Below are 16,338 nucleotides of genomic sequence, written 5' to 3'. Positions count from 1 at the left end.
GTTGGTGCGTGTGTCATTGGAGGAGTTCCAGTCATCGCTCGTCATTGCAACATGGGCAGAACTGCCTTTGTGAGCCAATAATTGTAATGACAAGAGGGCACCCAGTTTACACAAGCCCCAAGGTTATGTTGTTCAGTTGATGACTGGTTTCAATTCAGTCTACTGCATCACAACATCATCTTTCCAGTGTTATTGAATCAATAAATGTCATCAGCAACAATGTATTTATCACCACCAGTGATTTTTAAGTATTGATTAAAGTCTCTAACTAGCAGATGTCTCTTGCATGCCACATTATTTGTCTTTGTCTGAGGCTTTGCACACAGCTACTGTACTTAAAATACGGAGGCACTCCAATACAAGAAATGCTATATTGCTAAATCAGGTGCTTCCTGTTTAAATATTTGAATACAACATCTTGAACTCTGATATGCTGTGATGCTGTCCCCAGCTAAACCTTTGGTTGCTTTTAGTTCCCAGCTAGCCGCTGACATCTCTTGAGTTTTGATCTGAAACGAGAAGTGAGATGAACAGGAGTGAATCTGACCTCCAGAAGGCAGATATCTTCACGTGAGATTTTTTCCCAGGACCAGGACATTGCAGGATCATCAGTATATGATATGCCATGTCATATTGACTCTCGATGTTGTTTAAACAGCAGTTTTTTGTAAAGGCACCGCCCTGTATGCACTGTGCTTTTGATATGTGACCCATCTGGGGTCAAAGGTGACAACAAAGGAGCTCTGACTGGGATGAGGCCGAGAGGCTTTGAAGATGCAGCAGTATGCAGCTCTGTGTTCTACGTTTAACCATTGTGGCGATTCTGTTGCAGGTAAATTTCGAGAGAAGGCATCCATCCTTCACAAGATCGCTAAAAAGAAATGCCAAGTGGAGGACAGTGAGAAGGCCAACGGGGTAGCAAGCCGTTCAGGTAAAAAGCTCTGTCATATTGCTTAGATGCTAAGGGAATAGTAAAGAAAGTACACTCTCTTGTCTGTACGCTGAATATGAAGCCTCCAACAGCAGCCGGTTAGCTTAGCCTAGCATAAGGACTGGAAACACAATTTGCCTACCAACACCTTTTTAAAAGGCATCAATTAACATGTTATACATTATTTGTTGTTTTGTTTTGTTTGTATTCCATGTTAAAACGGAAACGTAAAACATCTTCTTGTACAGATTCCAGTCTCTATGCTAAGCTAACCAGCTGTAGCTTCAAATGTACTGTACAAATCAATCAATCTTCTCATCTAGCTCTCGACAAGAAAGGGAATAAGCGTATTTCCCAAAATGCAAACTATTCCTTTTAATTAAATAGTATCTGACTATTCCCAAAATCACTTTGCTGTTGCTAAAATGTCACGAATAGGCATTAATTGGCTTAATATTCCTCAGGATCAGGATTGGCCACTGAAATAGTTAATGAGCATCCCATCCGACGTTAAACAAGCATGACATTATCAAGAGCTGCCAAATTGATTGCAAGTGTTGTCTTCAAGCAGTATTTAAATCAATCACAGTCTCTGCCAGGTGTTATTTGTGTTTTTCACTTCAAAGAGCATCGGACCAAAGGATAAACAGAAGGCCAGAGGAAGCACTTCCATGGCCACAATGTAGTCAGAGTGGCAGAATGAAAGCGTGTCATAGATGTTTATCAACAAGGCAAAATTATGCTAACAGCGCCACATTAACATATTACCATCTTAATCAACATAAATGACTGGTAGTCATCACAGCATACTTTACTTTACGGGCCTCACATATCTCAAATTGGTGTATGTAGTAAAAGAAGATTTACCGTCAGTGTAGTTTAGTTTAGTGTATGGTGCATGTGATTAGATTCATATCCCATCTTTATCTGTAATATCACTGTATCAAAGCTAGGGACTGATGTCATGTGTTGGACGGCAGTGGCATCAAGTCACATTATCTATCTGAGAATCTTTTTAATTGTGTCCCAACCCCACTTGGATTAAAGCAATTTCCACGGCAATTATAGTTTAATCATCTGATTACATGGCTTTTGGCTCTTTGTATTTTAATAAGGGCTGTTAAGTAAGTCGGGCCTCAAACAAAACAGTCATATCAGCCACCAGGATATGATGATGCAGACAGATGATAGTAACAGCCTCAGACATGCACACATTTGTTCATACAACAAAAGATGCTTGAATGAACATGACTTTTTGATCATTACATTCTATATTAAAGGTCCCAAATTATCCTCTTTTTTGGGTTTCTACTAGAACATGTTTACATGTTCAAAGAACACATCATTTTTCACATACTGTCTGTCTGAATATACCTGTATTCGCCATCTGTCTGAAACACTCCATTTTAGAGCCCGTCTCTTCAAGTCCCCCTCCCGAAAAAGACCAGTCTGCTCTGATTGGTCAGCGTTTCCGAGTCTCTGCACCGTCATTGCAGCCAGGGAATGACTGTAACGGGGTTAACTATTTAACAGGTGCTGTCTCCCACCTCTCTCTATGTCACAACAGCTAACACTCTCATGCCCATATGAGGCAATGCCAGCTTTAGTTTCTCTCAATGCGTCTCGCTATAATTTTCATCCTTTAAACTTCCCACAGATAAGAACCTTCCAAACAGCTCCAGCGTGGAAGTGGAAGTGACACCACCCATGAATGGAACAGCAGGTCAAGAGGGGGAGACGGTAAGTAGTCACAGTACACATGAATACAAACAACAACAGAGGAAGAAACTGCAGTGTTTTACCAAGCTCCCATGTCTGTGCCCCCCCACCCAAAAAAAACAAAAAACTCCCCTATCCAACTAACCTGGTCGTGCTTATGAAAAGGTAGCAAAACTGAGGGATAATATCAAAGTTAAGTTTAAGAGACATTTGTGGATACTTTATGCCTCTCATCTGTGTCTCTGTTCCACCTTGAGTGTGATTGATGCAAAGGTTGCATTAACTATGGCACAGGTCACTACTGCTGATAAATTCCCAGCATGCACTCGGGCGAGTTCCTCTATCTTCAGCCAGACCTGCCAAAGACCCGCCTCCTCCCACTGAGTTCTGTAATCACACTCCTCACTCACCTGCTGCTCCGCGCCGCTGGATGCCCCAAATGAACACACTCGCACACATGCCTCAACACACATACACACATAGCCTTTGACGTACGGCCAGGCACAGAGAGCCGAATGGCACCTGCATCACAGTTGTGCTGGCATGAGTGATGATGGTGGGACGCAGCGAGCCGCCAGGCCAACAGACGGTCCTGGGGCAAAAGGGCAGCAATTCAAAGACGCACACTGAGAGGGAAGCAGGCAGAGGAGATGCATGCGTCGGTCATCCTGCTGGATTCTCACTTGTTTCATTGACCAAGAGTAACCCCAAGACAGACCCAATTCTGCTACCATTCACTCGGCAAAAAGTTGTATTTTCAATTTGGTATTGGGGGTTGAAATATTTAGTTTCAGATAAATCATCTGAAGTCTCAGCTCTACACAACCACATTTCCCTGATATTTTTTCTCATGCCCTAAAACTAATTTTATAGGCTGTTCTTTGGGTTAATCTGATGCAGTTTACCTCGTTTTAAGCTACTACACCACTACATAATTTTTTATATTTTTTTTATATTTCAACAGACCTTGTATTGAAAGGATTTGCAAATAACCTGAAACATGACCAGTAGCTGTGCATTTAAAGGTCTCCACAAAACTAGGGATTTTAACCTTGCAAAATCAAAGCCCAGTCTTTGTATACTAAATCAGTGTTTTTCAAATCTGTATGAACTGAATGAGTCTTACAAAATTAGATCTTTGTGCACCTAAACAATAGATACTGTAGCACTTTAACATACAGCATTCCTCTGAGGTAAGATACAGTCGTCTATAAATACAGACTGGTGTGGATGCATACAGGAGCTTCCCAGAATAGACTGCACAAGAAACTACTTAAGATGAGCCCTGATTCGAGCGCCCGGATAGCTCAGTTGGTGCCCATGTATAGAGGTTTACTCCTTGACGCAGCAGACCCTGGTTCGACTCCAACCTGCGGCCCTTTGCTGCATGTCATTCCCCCTCTTTCTCCCCTCTCGTATCTTCAGCTGTCCTGTAAAATAAAGGCCTAAAATGCCCCAAAAATAATAAAAAAAGATGAGCCCTGATTCACATCATGAAGGTGCAATATTTGAAAATCGATAATTATTATTATTTTTTTTAAATTACATTTATATCTGCATTTATTTCAAAATGTCATTTAATGTATTCGTGTGAAAATGACATAAACATCTTTTCGTATTCTATTTAGCCTGGAAACGGTTCCAATACGCTTGCGTGTCATGTGAAAAATAGGCGTAGGTTCTATTTCTAGCATGCACGCGTTTTCGGCGCGGCTGGAGCCTCACCTGAGACATGCGTGTCACGCAGGCAGTGTGCAAGCTCTAACCTGTTAACATGGGAGCCGAAATAAAAATGGACACGCCACGCAGCTGACACGCTCACGCCACGCAGCCAGTGTGCAGGAGCCCTAATTGTACATGCAGCTATTTTTAGAGGTGTGTCCCACAGTGCACCTGTCTATGTCAGCCAGGAAGTAGCTGGAAGCAGTTCACACCTTCATATGCCGTCATACTAATTGTTCAATTCCTCCTGGATGCCTTGGAAACCAAGATTGGGGAATAAGGAGAGAGTTAAGGTCAAACTAAAATCGTCAGCAGACTGCTAGAACAATTTCCTGACTCCCTTTTTGTTGTTGTTAAAACCTTCTGAGACAGCAATGATCATTATACTGCAATATTTCCCAAATGAAAGGGTTTATTTTTCATAAAAGCAATATTGTATAGCATACTTTCATCTGGTTCTAATTTAATAATGCTTTTGTCTTGTAAAGATGAATAATGGGCACATTCAGGGTATGACTCACAGCAAATTGTTCTGTTAAAATACATTCTGGATTTTCTGCTTATAGCACACATTTTGAATATTTATGAGAGCGTAAAGCTCCTGTAATCACTTCATTTAATAACATATTGGGAAACTAAAGAAAATCATAACCAACAGGGATTTGAGACTCATCTCTACCTCTATCATAACTAAAATTATTATTTTTTAAAGAGGGTGTGTGTAGCATGGATTTCAGGGAGGAAGTAACATCAGATCTGTTCACTTTCCTTTTTGCTAAATGAGAATTCCATATCCAGATAGAGCCTCTTTGTTAAAAAATAATTCCAAATAGCTGATGCCGATTTTCACACCATTGCAAATGTTACACTAGTACATCAGTAAATATTTATAATAGTCAATACAAGTCAAAATATTAAAGTAAATGAGTGAATAAGCTGTGTGAATACCATAAACCTATTCAGAAAAGAGTATTGGACATGGAAAGATCAAAGTCATTTCAGATAGCATTCTGTCCGTTCCATGATATTAAAAGTTGGATCAACAAAGTAATGCAAATGCATCAGGGTGCAGTCTTTTTGCTGCTGTGCTTATGTGCTTACATGTTTTTATGACCATTTCAACTCTTGTAGCTTTGTTGCCTCACACCAGGTGCCAGCGCACATGCTTCCCTCCGGGAAGAGAAAAAATAGCAAATGTCACGCCTCCCCTCGCAGCTCCGTGGTGCCTGGTAAAAGTCAGTGCCTTTAAGCTCGGAGTTGGCAGTGTTGCCAACTGAGGCACCACAGGGCAGGAAAAACCCCCAAGGGGCTGGCATTTGGGAACCAACTCAGAGTAGGGAGCACCATCTCTATGGGGTACTTTAGGAGAGAAAGCAGGTAAAGCATAAATAGATAAATGACAGACTCACAATGTGCAGTGTCAACTAGAAACAGTCACCTGCATGCAGTCAACATAGCCATGAAAGAGCTGCAGGGCAAACATGCAATATAATGCCAGGCTCCCTGCTAGTACATAAGAAGGAGCTGCTGTTGCTATTATTATCCCACACACACTGCAGTCAACACATAGTAACACTGATGAAAACCTTGTATCTTTACATTTATAAAAAGAAGTGGATGTGGTTCAGAATTGATCTTTCTGAAGCCTCAGGTTTTTGGTTTTAGACAACAATGCAGCCATCTGGATATGGAGAAGAGGAGAAATGCTGAGCATAAGTGATGCAAGCGCTGGCTTTTGTTTGGCAGCTCTGATTACCAAGGTTACCAGGCAATACTCAACAGCAGTAGCTGTCACAGCAGGATAAGCTCCATATGATTCATGATTTGTGCAGTAGCCATCTTTAAAGATTTCTGCTTCACTTTCTGGGCATGCTTAGCTGATGTGATCAAAGCTGTTAAGACTTAAATGATTTTCTTGAGAAACGTCAGTATCAACATCTGCCCTGCTATATGTTTTTCTGTCCAGTCTACAGTATGTCTTTTGCACCCTTTTTTTGCTGCACTTTTTTTGCACAATGGCTAACCCCACTTTCAAAAGGGCAAGAAACGAATTCTACTGTAGGTCTACAGTGTGTTCTGCTCAGATCTGCCTGTGTGGACTTGTTTTTCTCACGGCTCCTTAGCATCCTGTATAATTGGATTCAAGGGACCTAAGACATGTTTCCGCTCTCAGAAGGCTTTGTTGTTATTATTAAATTAAAGTGGCAAAATGTTTAATTGAGAGTCTGCTTTTGCGACAGTAGGCATAAAAGCTAAACAGGTAAGGTAGGCTAATGCCATAAAAAAGATGATTTAGTTGTCTTTCTTGCCAGTGCCTCAGTATGTGTCATCTTCAGACAGTGACAGCTTATTTTATGCTGATCTACAGAGAGGTGACAGTCTTTGGCTCACTTGGCATTCCAATGGCAGGGCCAATCAGACCACGGGGGTCAGCCGGTGCAGCCAGCATCAGCAGTCCGCAGTGATGAGCCCCAGAGGGCTGTTTTACAAAAGCAGAATTTATAAATCCAGGATAACCGATAAAGCGAGGCTTGACCTAGTCTAATCAGTGCATCCTGGCTTGGTGCATAGTTAAAGAGAAGTGGTTCGTAAATGTCTATTTTTAGACTATCATTCAGTCCGATTGCTATTGTCTGCCACGCAGTTCCTCGCTGTTTTATTATAGCTGCTGAGTTTGCTTCTTCACATATATGCTTTGCTTCCTCGTATGTGGATATAGAAAAGAAAGACGCTGAAAAACTCTAAAATCTAGAAACTATGAAGATAGTTAAGTGATACACTCAATGCACACTGTAAACATGACTGTAACACAGAGTATTCATCAGTAATTTCCACCAAGCAAAATATAAGGTCAAAAACCATTGAGGTGTCCTCTCCCTGTTGTTTCATGAATGTACAGTAGCCTCAACTATATAGTTACTGGTCCAGTGAACTAAGTCTATAATTTGGAAGGATTGTACAATAAGGATAGGTTTTTAAAATTGTACAATCCTCTCAAATTATAGTCCCAGTTCACTGGACATGTACATAATGTACATGTACATAAAACTAAACTGTGTACATAAAACTGAACTAAAAAGTTCTATTGGTCTCTGACCAGTCAGCCATTGTTAGAACCACTATAGAAACACACATGTAGAGTAGCACTTTATATACTGCCTTCATCACTGACTTCATTTAAACACATTTGAAACTTTATCAGCCGTTTTTAATTATATCAACAACTGCCATACTATATTCACCAAACAGCAGTCTTCATACAGCAATATAACAGCACCAACGACGCATGTCACACGAATACGTTTTAAAATAGTGGTCACAATGTTAAAATAATAACAGTATTTAACTGAACAGCGATATGTACCTGTTGTATTTTATTGCAGGCTGATAACAATAGGGTAAAACCACTGCTGAGTGAACAGAAAAGGCTCCAGTATTAATAAATCCTGGCTGTTAGCCTGGTCAGGAGCAGGCTAGCTGCACAGAATAAATCTCCATGGAAACTTAGGTTGCTTCTGCTTTCGTGAAACCGAGTCAAGGCTTCATCCTGTCATCCAGGATAATTGGGAAATCCCGGTTTAATCCGCTATCTAGGTTTTGTGAAATAGCCCTCTGATGAATGGAGAGGCAGAGCCCTTCAGGTTCGGTGCAATATCACAGTCATCAGACTCCTCTGTCTTAAGGTCAACGCAGAGCAAAGGCACGTGCACTTCCAGGTCCTTCCATCAATTTCTGCCGACCTCTGTGTTGTTTTGTCCCTCTTTAAGTGCTTGTGTTGCAAGAGTGCTGCCTACCTCTCTGGATAGTTGCTATGTAGAAGTGTATACCAATGAGACAGAAGTTATCGAGCTAAAGGACACACTTGGATTGTTATGAAATATCCCTTTATGAATATGTAAAAAGCGTGACTCAACTCAATGTGCTGTTTGTCCCATATTTGCCTGTTATTTACTCCCAAATAGTAAATTAAACATCAAGTGATTACACTACATGGTGACCCTGACAGTTCCAGACCAAAAACATAAGCGGTATTACCCATTCTGATGTCTGTTTTGTAACCTTTATCTCCTCTCCCTCTTTCTGATCTTCGGTGTCTCTCTCTCAGGTTGAGGATGAGGAGGAGGATGACCAGCCTCTGAGCCTGTCCTGGCCCGAGTCCAACCGCAAGCGCCTCACCTACCTCTTAATCATACCTATTGTCCTCCCCCTGTGGATAACGCTGCCTGACGTCAGGAAGCCGGTGTGTGAGACAGAGTTCCTCCTTCTCAAAAAGTTTGAAACAAGAATGTTGTGTGTGGAGTCGTTATTTGTGAGTCTGTTTCGAAATTTACTATTGGCTCTCTCTTCTTCTTTGCCTTTCAGACGGCAAAAAAGTTCTTCCCCATCACATTCCTGGGTGCCATCACCTGGATTGCAGGCTTCTCTTACCTAATGGTGTGGTGGGCTCACCAGGTACTGTACACAGTTGCCAAAGACTTGCTCACTCCCCAGGACATGACATTGTAAAATTAATTGGGTGTTATGTGATCATGACAGCAGTCCCAGAACACTGTGAAATCCTAACATAAGCATAATCCTTTAAAAAAAAACAAAGGCAAGATACAGTTGTCTTTTCTCTTCATTTCCCATCCTAGAAAATAAAACCGTATTCTATAACCCACTCACTCATAGGTAATTACAGCTGTCTTTAAACAAAGAGATTGTTGGAGCTAGAGTTTTGGCTCCTCCAACAGCTTTCAAGCATCACAAGGAAATTAAAATAGCTAGAACAAAAGATTAGGTTTTATTCACCCCAAAGCTTAGTTTCCTTTTTCCCCCCGTTTTTACAGGTTGGAGATACCATTGGGATTACAGAGGAGATTATGGGCCTGACTATATTAGCAGCTGGAACCTCCATCCCTGACCTCATCACCAGTGTTATTGTGGCACGCAAGGGGCTGGGTGATATGGCTGTATCCAGCTCCGTAGGCTCCAACATCTTCGACATTACTGTTGGGTATGCCATCTGAGTACAATTTGAGTTTGTGCATGGTCTTGCTGTTGTTGTTTTTTTTTTTAACCATATTATCTGCCATAACATTATAACCATGAATCCTGAAGCCTTATTTACATGATACAATGTTTATTTGATAGATGAATATGTATTTTTCTCTCTTTGTCTTTACATTTTCAATTTTCCTTGTAATGTTTGCTTTTCACACTGTCAGAATAGTCAGATCATCAAAGCCATTTTCTGTCATATGTTCTTTAAAGAGTAACATAACAAACGGTGGAAAATGTCTCAATTAAGTTTTATGTATGAAATGTGAGTGAGTTTCCCGTCTGACCACACAAGGTCATGGTCACTGATGGGTGCGGTCAGAAGGGTGCTTTGCTGTAGTGCCAGGAAGTTTGAGTGTTCTGTTGCCTCGCTATACCCGGTCCAGACCTCTAAATATATTGATTATATCTTTCAAGTATTCAGGTTTTTGAGTACTACGCCTTTTAGGCCACAAACGTGCAGGGTATACTAACATGACATGCAGGTATCGAGTGGAAGCAATGTATGCTTCAATATCTTCCCGAAAAATTATGCTGATGGAAGCTGATAACGTAAAATCAAGAATACTTACTGTGATAATTGTGTTGATGCTACATGTGTATTATTTTTTACGGTAAACAAACAAAAGTATACCAACTCATGTGTATGCAGTATCATGACAATAGTGGAAATGAGACTACTAAAGTTAGTTGTTAACATATAAAAGAGAGAGAAGGCAGGAGACGGTGGTAGCCTTTGTCAGTTAGAGTGCAATCATATGGCTATCTCCTGGCGCACTACTATGTTGCACTTGTAACCCAACAGTGATGTCACAGTGTACTGACACTGGAGTACACCTCTACAGCTTGCTTTATACTTGAGATACTACACCAAAGATACTCATGGCATAGTTTTTGATTTATCAGATTAGCAAAACCGCACAACCACACTGATGTATTCCATGTAATAAGTTATATTTACCACAATTTATATTTGTGATTATAACGACAGCGTGGACACATGCGTAACCCCTTAACATACCACTATAATTTGTGCAATCACTGCAGCAAGGCGAGAGATGAAGCAAGCATCCTGATATCCACATGAAAACAAGTCTCAACCAGAAAACCGGTTCTCTTACAAACCTGTTTCACGCTCCTCTTTTTATTTAGGGCATCCTTGTTCAGGATACCATTTTAAACTTGGTTTGAACCATTACAATTTCTAAAAAATGATGAAAGACAATAAATTGTTGAGTGGAATTACATGAAGCATAATTGCTTAATAACTGTACCATGTGTTTGTGTATTGGCAGACTGCCGTTCCCCTGGCTCATGTGGTCCTTTATCAACGAACTGAAACCGGTGCAAGTCAGCTCCAACGGCCTCTTCTGTGCCATTGTGCTCCTCTTCATCATGCTCCTCTTCGTCATCATCTCCATCGCCGCCTGCAAGTGGCGCATGAGCAAGCTGCTCGGCTTCATCATGTTCATGCTGTATTTCGTCTTCCTGGTGGTCAGCGTCATGCTGGAGGACAAGGTGATTACCTGTCCGGTTTCCATCTGAGGACCTTAGAGGACCCATTTACTCTCCCTCGTCACCACCACTACCACCACCAACACAACCATACTTCTTGTCTGCCATCGCTCTCACCCGACCCTTTGTGATCCTTCACCCCAGGAATTAAAAAGAAGAATAAGGAGGACTGGACAAGAGAATAAAGCAGTTGGTGGCGAGAAGGGATTAAACCCACATGGGCACAAGACTAGGGCTTGGCTGGTTTAGCGTAAGCCTAACCTGAGTGGATTTTTATTTATTATTATTTAATTAGCAGGTGAAGGGAGGTTCTGTGTTTATCAGCCAAATATAGAAGCATTATGCATGCCATTAGTGTCAATAGACAAGCTTGAATCCAGACCACGCCTGGTAGGTTGAGGAGGATGACCTCCTGTGAACTTTGGGGGGGAAAACAAGATATGCGCTGTATAAAACTCTTAATAATACATGCAGTGGCTGAGCTGAAATTGTGAGCATATTTGAACACACACACTAGTTCAACAGACTAAGACACTGTCGCCAAGAGTGAATAGGAGTTTGTGGATGAGGAATTGGCAGACTGTGTGGGTGAAAAGTGTTTCCCGTCTGATGGTATTGAGCGACAAGACTCTCCTGTGGGCTTTGCACCTGAGCAACAAGGGATGAAATACTCTTGCTGGGCAGACAAACTTCTTCTTATTTCTTATTTTGCTAATTCATAATGCTCAATGGCGAGTTTAAGCTTCCCGTCTCCCCTGCCGGATGTCATTTTTCACCACTGAATGTCTCTTCAGAGGATTCTTCTTCTTTTTTTATTTTTTGGATTCATTTTCATGAAATACAGTATATAGAAGTAGCATTAGATGTACTGTAGCAGTATTAGGCAATGTAGAGCCATTTCGACAATGTGTACCTCTTTTGTTCTTTTGCCACTGAACACATTCTTCTGATTGTACAGAATTTTCCATGCTTCACACGCACCGACTGACAAAGACAAGAAGAAAAAAAGCCTAATTGAAGTTTAGCCTCTCAAAGTATGTGTTAGCCTTCAATATCTTTCACTGGTTGAAAAAAAAGGCATGAGTACCTTAGGCTCATAAAAGTTCCGTAATGAAGTCAATGTCAAAATAATACATTTGAAAAAAAACTTAACAGTGTTTAAGCGTCATAGTTGATTTAGATTATTCAATGTGTAGTGCTTTGTTCACAGTAGAACTGGGCTCAACTCACCGGCTAGTCAAGCTCCTGGGGTAGTAGTTTCAAGGAGTCAACTGCATGTTAAAGTAGACACTTGGAGGTGAATAATACCAATCAACATTTAAGAAGTCGTATACCTAAATGTATACTTTTTCAAACATGTTTCATAACTTCTTCATGCAAACCAGTGCTCAGTCTCTATGTAGAAAGTGTCAACATGTATGGTCAATGATATCTATCAAACTTGTGCAATTTATTTTCTAATCAAAGGTGCTTTTGTGTGCATGTGTGCAATCTGCATTTAAAGTCATCACACAATGACCATTCCTTATATTTATCTATGACTAGAGGTTATACTACCAGTATTTTGCAACTAATTGCAAAAAGAAATATACGCCAAACAGTGTTTTATACTGGGAATAGAAATCATAACCACAATCTCTCCTTAAGCTACATAGAATGTGGAAATCACAAATTTAACAGCAATATACTGTGTGTGTCGTTGAGAATCGCAACCCCACCCCCACGACCCTCCCCATGCGTCTGTCCTTGCTGTCCCTCACTGTCCTTCCTCTCCAATGTGGTCTCACACCCTACAACAAAAAAAGTGTGCGGCCATTTCCTCCTAAAACGGACCCCTTCCTGTTAGAGCTGGCCAGTAACACCTGCTTTACCTCAACACAGCCTCTGTACAGCAGCGGAGTAACTGTAAAATAATAGTAAATAGATTCTCTGAATGTGTGAGGAAATGCATGCAAGGAATTTGGGCTGGTTACCCACTGACTGTACAGCTGAGCTTACTATACTAACTATATATGTTCACTTTTATGCATCCATTCAAAAAGAAACACCAAGAACTTATTGGTTTTACTCTGTAAATAAACACTCCTGTTTTTTTTTGCAAGAACCAAATGGCTCACACATGTATTTTGTTAAATAGTGGATGGGAAAGGACAATGATATGCTGGAGGCCCTTAAGTATTTTAGTATTATTGAGCAAAAAGACATTTATTTTTAGACTACTCCACATCTTATTAGCATGCTTTACACTGTAAACATGCCTGTTTAGCATCTGGTAAGAAAACAAGGCTAGTAATTACCATATTGCTTCCTCGAATTCAACAACAGTAGGGCACTATGTTTTCTGACACTTGGCAAAGATTGCAAATGCACAGGTAAAAGAAAACTATGATTCATGCAAACCAAACTCATATGTTAAACTGTTAAGTTATTTGTCCTCTCGTATAGTATATCTCCTTGAACATTTCCACAACCCAGATTCATAGTCAATTTAAGGCTTCTATGATGACTCATGCACTTTGTGAAATTCTCCTGCACACATTTCCTCAGAGCGCCCACACACTCTCCTTAACGTAACACCTCACCTCAAGTTTTTACTTGACCCCTCTTTAGAAGAAGAGTTAGACATTTTGGGAAATGCACTTTTTTGCTTTCTTGCTAAGTTAGATGAGAAGATGGATGCCACTTTCATGTCAGTGCGGTAAATACATAGCTAGAGCCAACACCTTAGCATAGCTTAGCTTAGCTTGGTACAAACTAGCTAGTCTGGCTCTTGTTGCGTTTTCAGATTTTGAGAAAGGAGAGGCTTGGTCCAATGAAGATTTAACAAAAAGATGTAATATCAAAATGGCATGACAACAACAAGTTTTACACTGCAGCGGGCTGAAATAGCGGTCTCTCCTACCGGTTCCACACCTTTTCAGTCCCTCCCTTTTCCTATGCTGCTCACTATATTCTCCTGGTGATGTGGGCGGTTCATTTTCCCCACGTGGCTTTGGATCATTTTGCATTAGTCCTTCGTTTGGTGCGGTGACATGTCCATGCCCCTGAGCGCATCCCATTGGATCTCTTCGTTGCCCCTATAAGAAGGACATACTTTTAAATTCATATGTGTTCAAGGTTACCCTCGGTCATTGATGAAGGCTAAAACATGGAAAGTTAAATTCTTTTCAAGCTACAGGAATAAACATTCTTTGGTCTTATCTACTCGGGACACCAGCAGGGGTTGGCTCCAAGACAGATAAACAAAGGGTTTCTTCCTGCCGTGTGACAAAAGAAGGGCCACCCCCTCTAAACCTTAGGAGAGCAGTTAGACATGATTTAATTAACTTGAGGAGCTTAGGAATTTGTATGAAAGAGAAGGGTCTATTGATTGGGTCTAACATTATTGATACAATTCTTCTGCCTAACCCAGCTGCAGCATATATTGTTAATACATTAAAACATAAAAGTACATTGACATCAAAGATCAGCATTGTTTTAACATTTTTAAACTACACTCCACCTACAAGCACCTCTTAAGCTAACTAACTAACACGTTATATCTAGTTTGTATCCATTCAAAAAACAAAAAAAGTGTAAAAACAACAAGGTGTGGTTTTACATTGGTTTATGTGCAGGCCAACATTTCCCCGTTTCCAGCCTTTGTGCTAAGCTAAGCTAACCGTTTACTTGTGGAAGCTTCATATTTACCGTACAGCCATGAGAGCGGTATCAATTTTCTTGTCTAATTCTCGGCAAAAAGGCGAATACGTGTATTTCCCAAAATGTCTAAATATTGTTTTAACAGGTTAACAGATATTTTGCTAACACTATACTTAGCCTACATGAGCATTCCGTACCTGCACACTTCCATTGCAAAAACCTACTGTCAAGACAACAATTATTTTTTTCTTTCTCCAAAGTTCCTATGGTGTTTTTATGTGAAAGCACGAATGGTGAAGGAAAAAACTAAAAGAAAAAAAAATCAAAAGGCTAAGCGGTTTAACATGTGAGCTTGGCATTGATTGTGGTTCACCAGGATAAGTGACCGTGAAAGTTGACCACTAATGAACATTCTTGCACTGTAAATGTTTTATTTTCTTGGTGTTATTGTAAGATTTATTTAAGGTGTACATATATACAGATACAAATTAACCATATAATCTATATGTGTAAAAGAAAAATGTCTCTTTATGTAAAAACACAAAGTATATAATAAAACAAATAAAGATGATAATTCGAATATGCAACATGTGCTTGCTGGTTTTACATTACTGTCAGACCTTAGGCTATATGTTAGTAAATGGCTTATTTAATATTTGGTAGCGCTTTATTTTAACAGACAGAGACATGTTACATGTTAGAGACAGCTATATTTTATACTGTGTAAAAGTATAAATGAAACTGGGTAAATCATCCACATGTGATAAACTTGTTTTACATGAGGAGTTATAGTTGTAGACACATTAATAAACACTTCCTTATACCTGCTTACAACCACATTATAGCTTATAAATGCTAAAAGGAGGGGGTGTGTTGGAAAAATGTTTTAGTACATTTAGTGTCTTACACTCAGCCTTTTGGACCGTTTTTGTGCCCTCATCTCACTAAGTTTTGAGGTGTGTAGTAGTGGTAAACATGTTGTGGCTGTACCGGAAACTTTGGAAAGTTTAGAAGCTTCCTGTAAGGCTTTTACTTGTTTATTTGAATTAAAGGGCCACTCCACTAATTTCCCACATGAACCCCAGTTTCTTACTCAGCCTGTGGAAACAGTTATATAATGACTTATGTGGCTCTGGAGGGAGCTTTATACAGTTTAAAAAATATATATTTTGATGTTATCAGGGTTATCTCGGCTTGGGCTTGAAACTTAAATTTTATATTTAGCACATTGTTCTGATTGCCAGGAATGACTCAGAATACTGAAAATTAAATTTTTACAGCACATAAACTCTCAATTTGGATGATTTTGAGCATCTTTTAAAACAAATGTGTTTTAGGATGCACACCTGGCCTACACAATTCTTATACAATCAGCATTTGTCCTCTGAATTTTTCACAAGAAAAACTCTACACCCCATTGTTTGTCAACCCACAAACTTCTTTGACTTCTCCATTGTCTGTCGTAGACTGTAAGAGTATCAATAAATGAACCCATTTTTAAGCTTTCCCTAAACTTAACTGCAATGAATTTGCATACATTTTTAACGGAGGTATCCTTAATAACGATCTCAAATGGCAATTAGCACTGTAAAATAGAAGTAAAATACTGTTTCACCTTTATACAAGGGCAGTGATATGCTTTTTTTAACTTCTCATGTAGTGCCTTCCTGTATGCATGAAGACTAGTTGTGGAAAAGAGCGCCCTCCTGTGATCAAACCCTGACACCTCAGTGTGACTTGTGATGCAATCATCGTGCAGTCTTGATAGG

At 40.1% G+C, this 16,338-nt stretch overlaps 1 protein-coding gene across 1 annotated transcript in view; it reads left to right on the top strand.

Moving 5' to 3' along the window:
* Positions 1 to 12,894, top strand: part of LOC144534392 (sodium/potassium/calcium exchanger 2-like) — a 44,292-nt gene extending 31,398 nt beyond the window's left edge. The window contains exons 4-9 of the mRNA XM_078276301.1: positions 833 to 931; positions 2,589 to 2,671; positions 8,478 to 8,612; positions 8,735 to 8,824; positions 9,202 to 9,368; positions 10,708 to 12,894. Coding sequence (XP_078132427.1) covers positions 833 to 931; positions 2,589 to 2,671; positions 8,478 to 8,612; positions 8,735 to 8,824; positions 9,202 to 9,368; positions 10,708 to 10,957 — 824 coding nt within the window. The 3' untranslated portion in view covers positions 10,958 to 12,894. The remainder of the gene's footprint in view (positions 1 to 832; positions 932 to 2,588; positions 2,672 to 8,477; positions 8,613 to 8,734; positions 8,825 to 9,201; positions 9,369 to 10,707) is intronic.
* The last annotated feature ends 3,444 nt before the right edge of the window (positions 12,895 to 16,338 follow it).

The sequence above is a fragment of the Sander vitreus genome, chromosome 19 (assembly GCF_031162955.1).
Source record: "Sander vitreus isolate 19-12246 chromosome 19, sanVit1, whole genome shotgun sequence".
Lineage (NCBI taxonomy): Eukaryota > Metazoa > Chordata > Actinopteri > Perciformes > Percidae > Sander > Sander vitreus.
The sequence above is the reverse complement of the archived record's forward strand: the minus strand, read 5'-3'. Positions and strand labels throughout refer to the sequence as shown.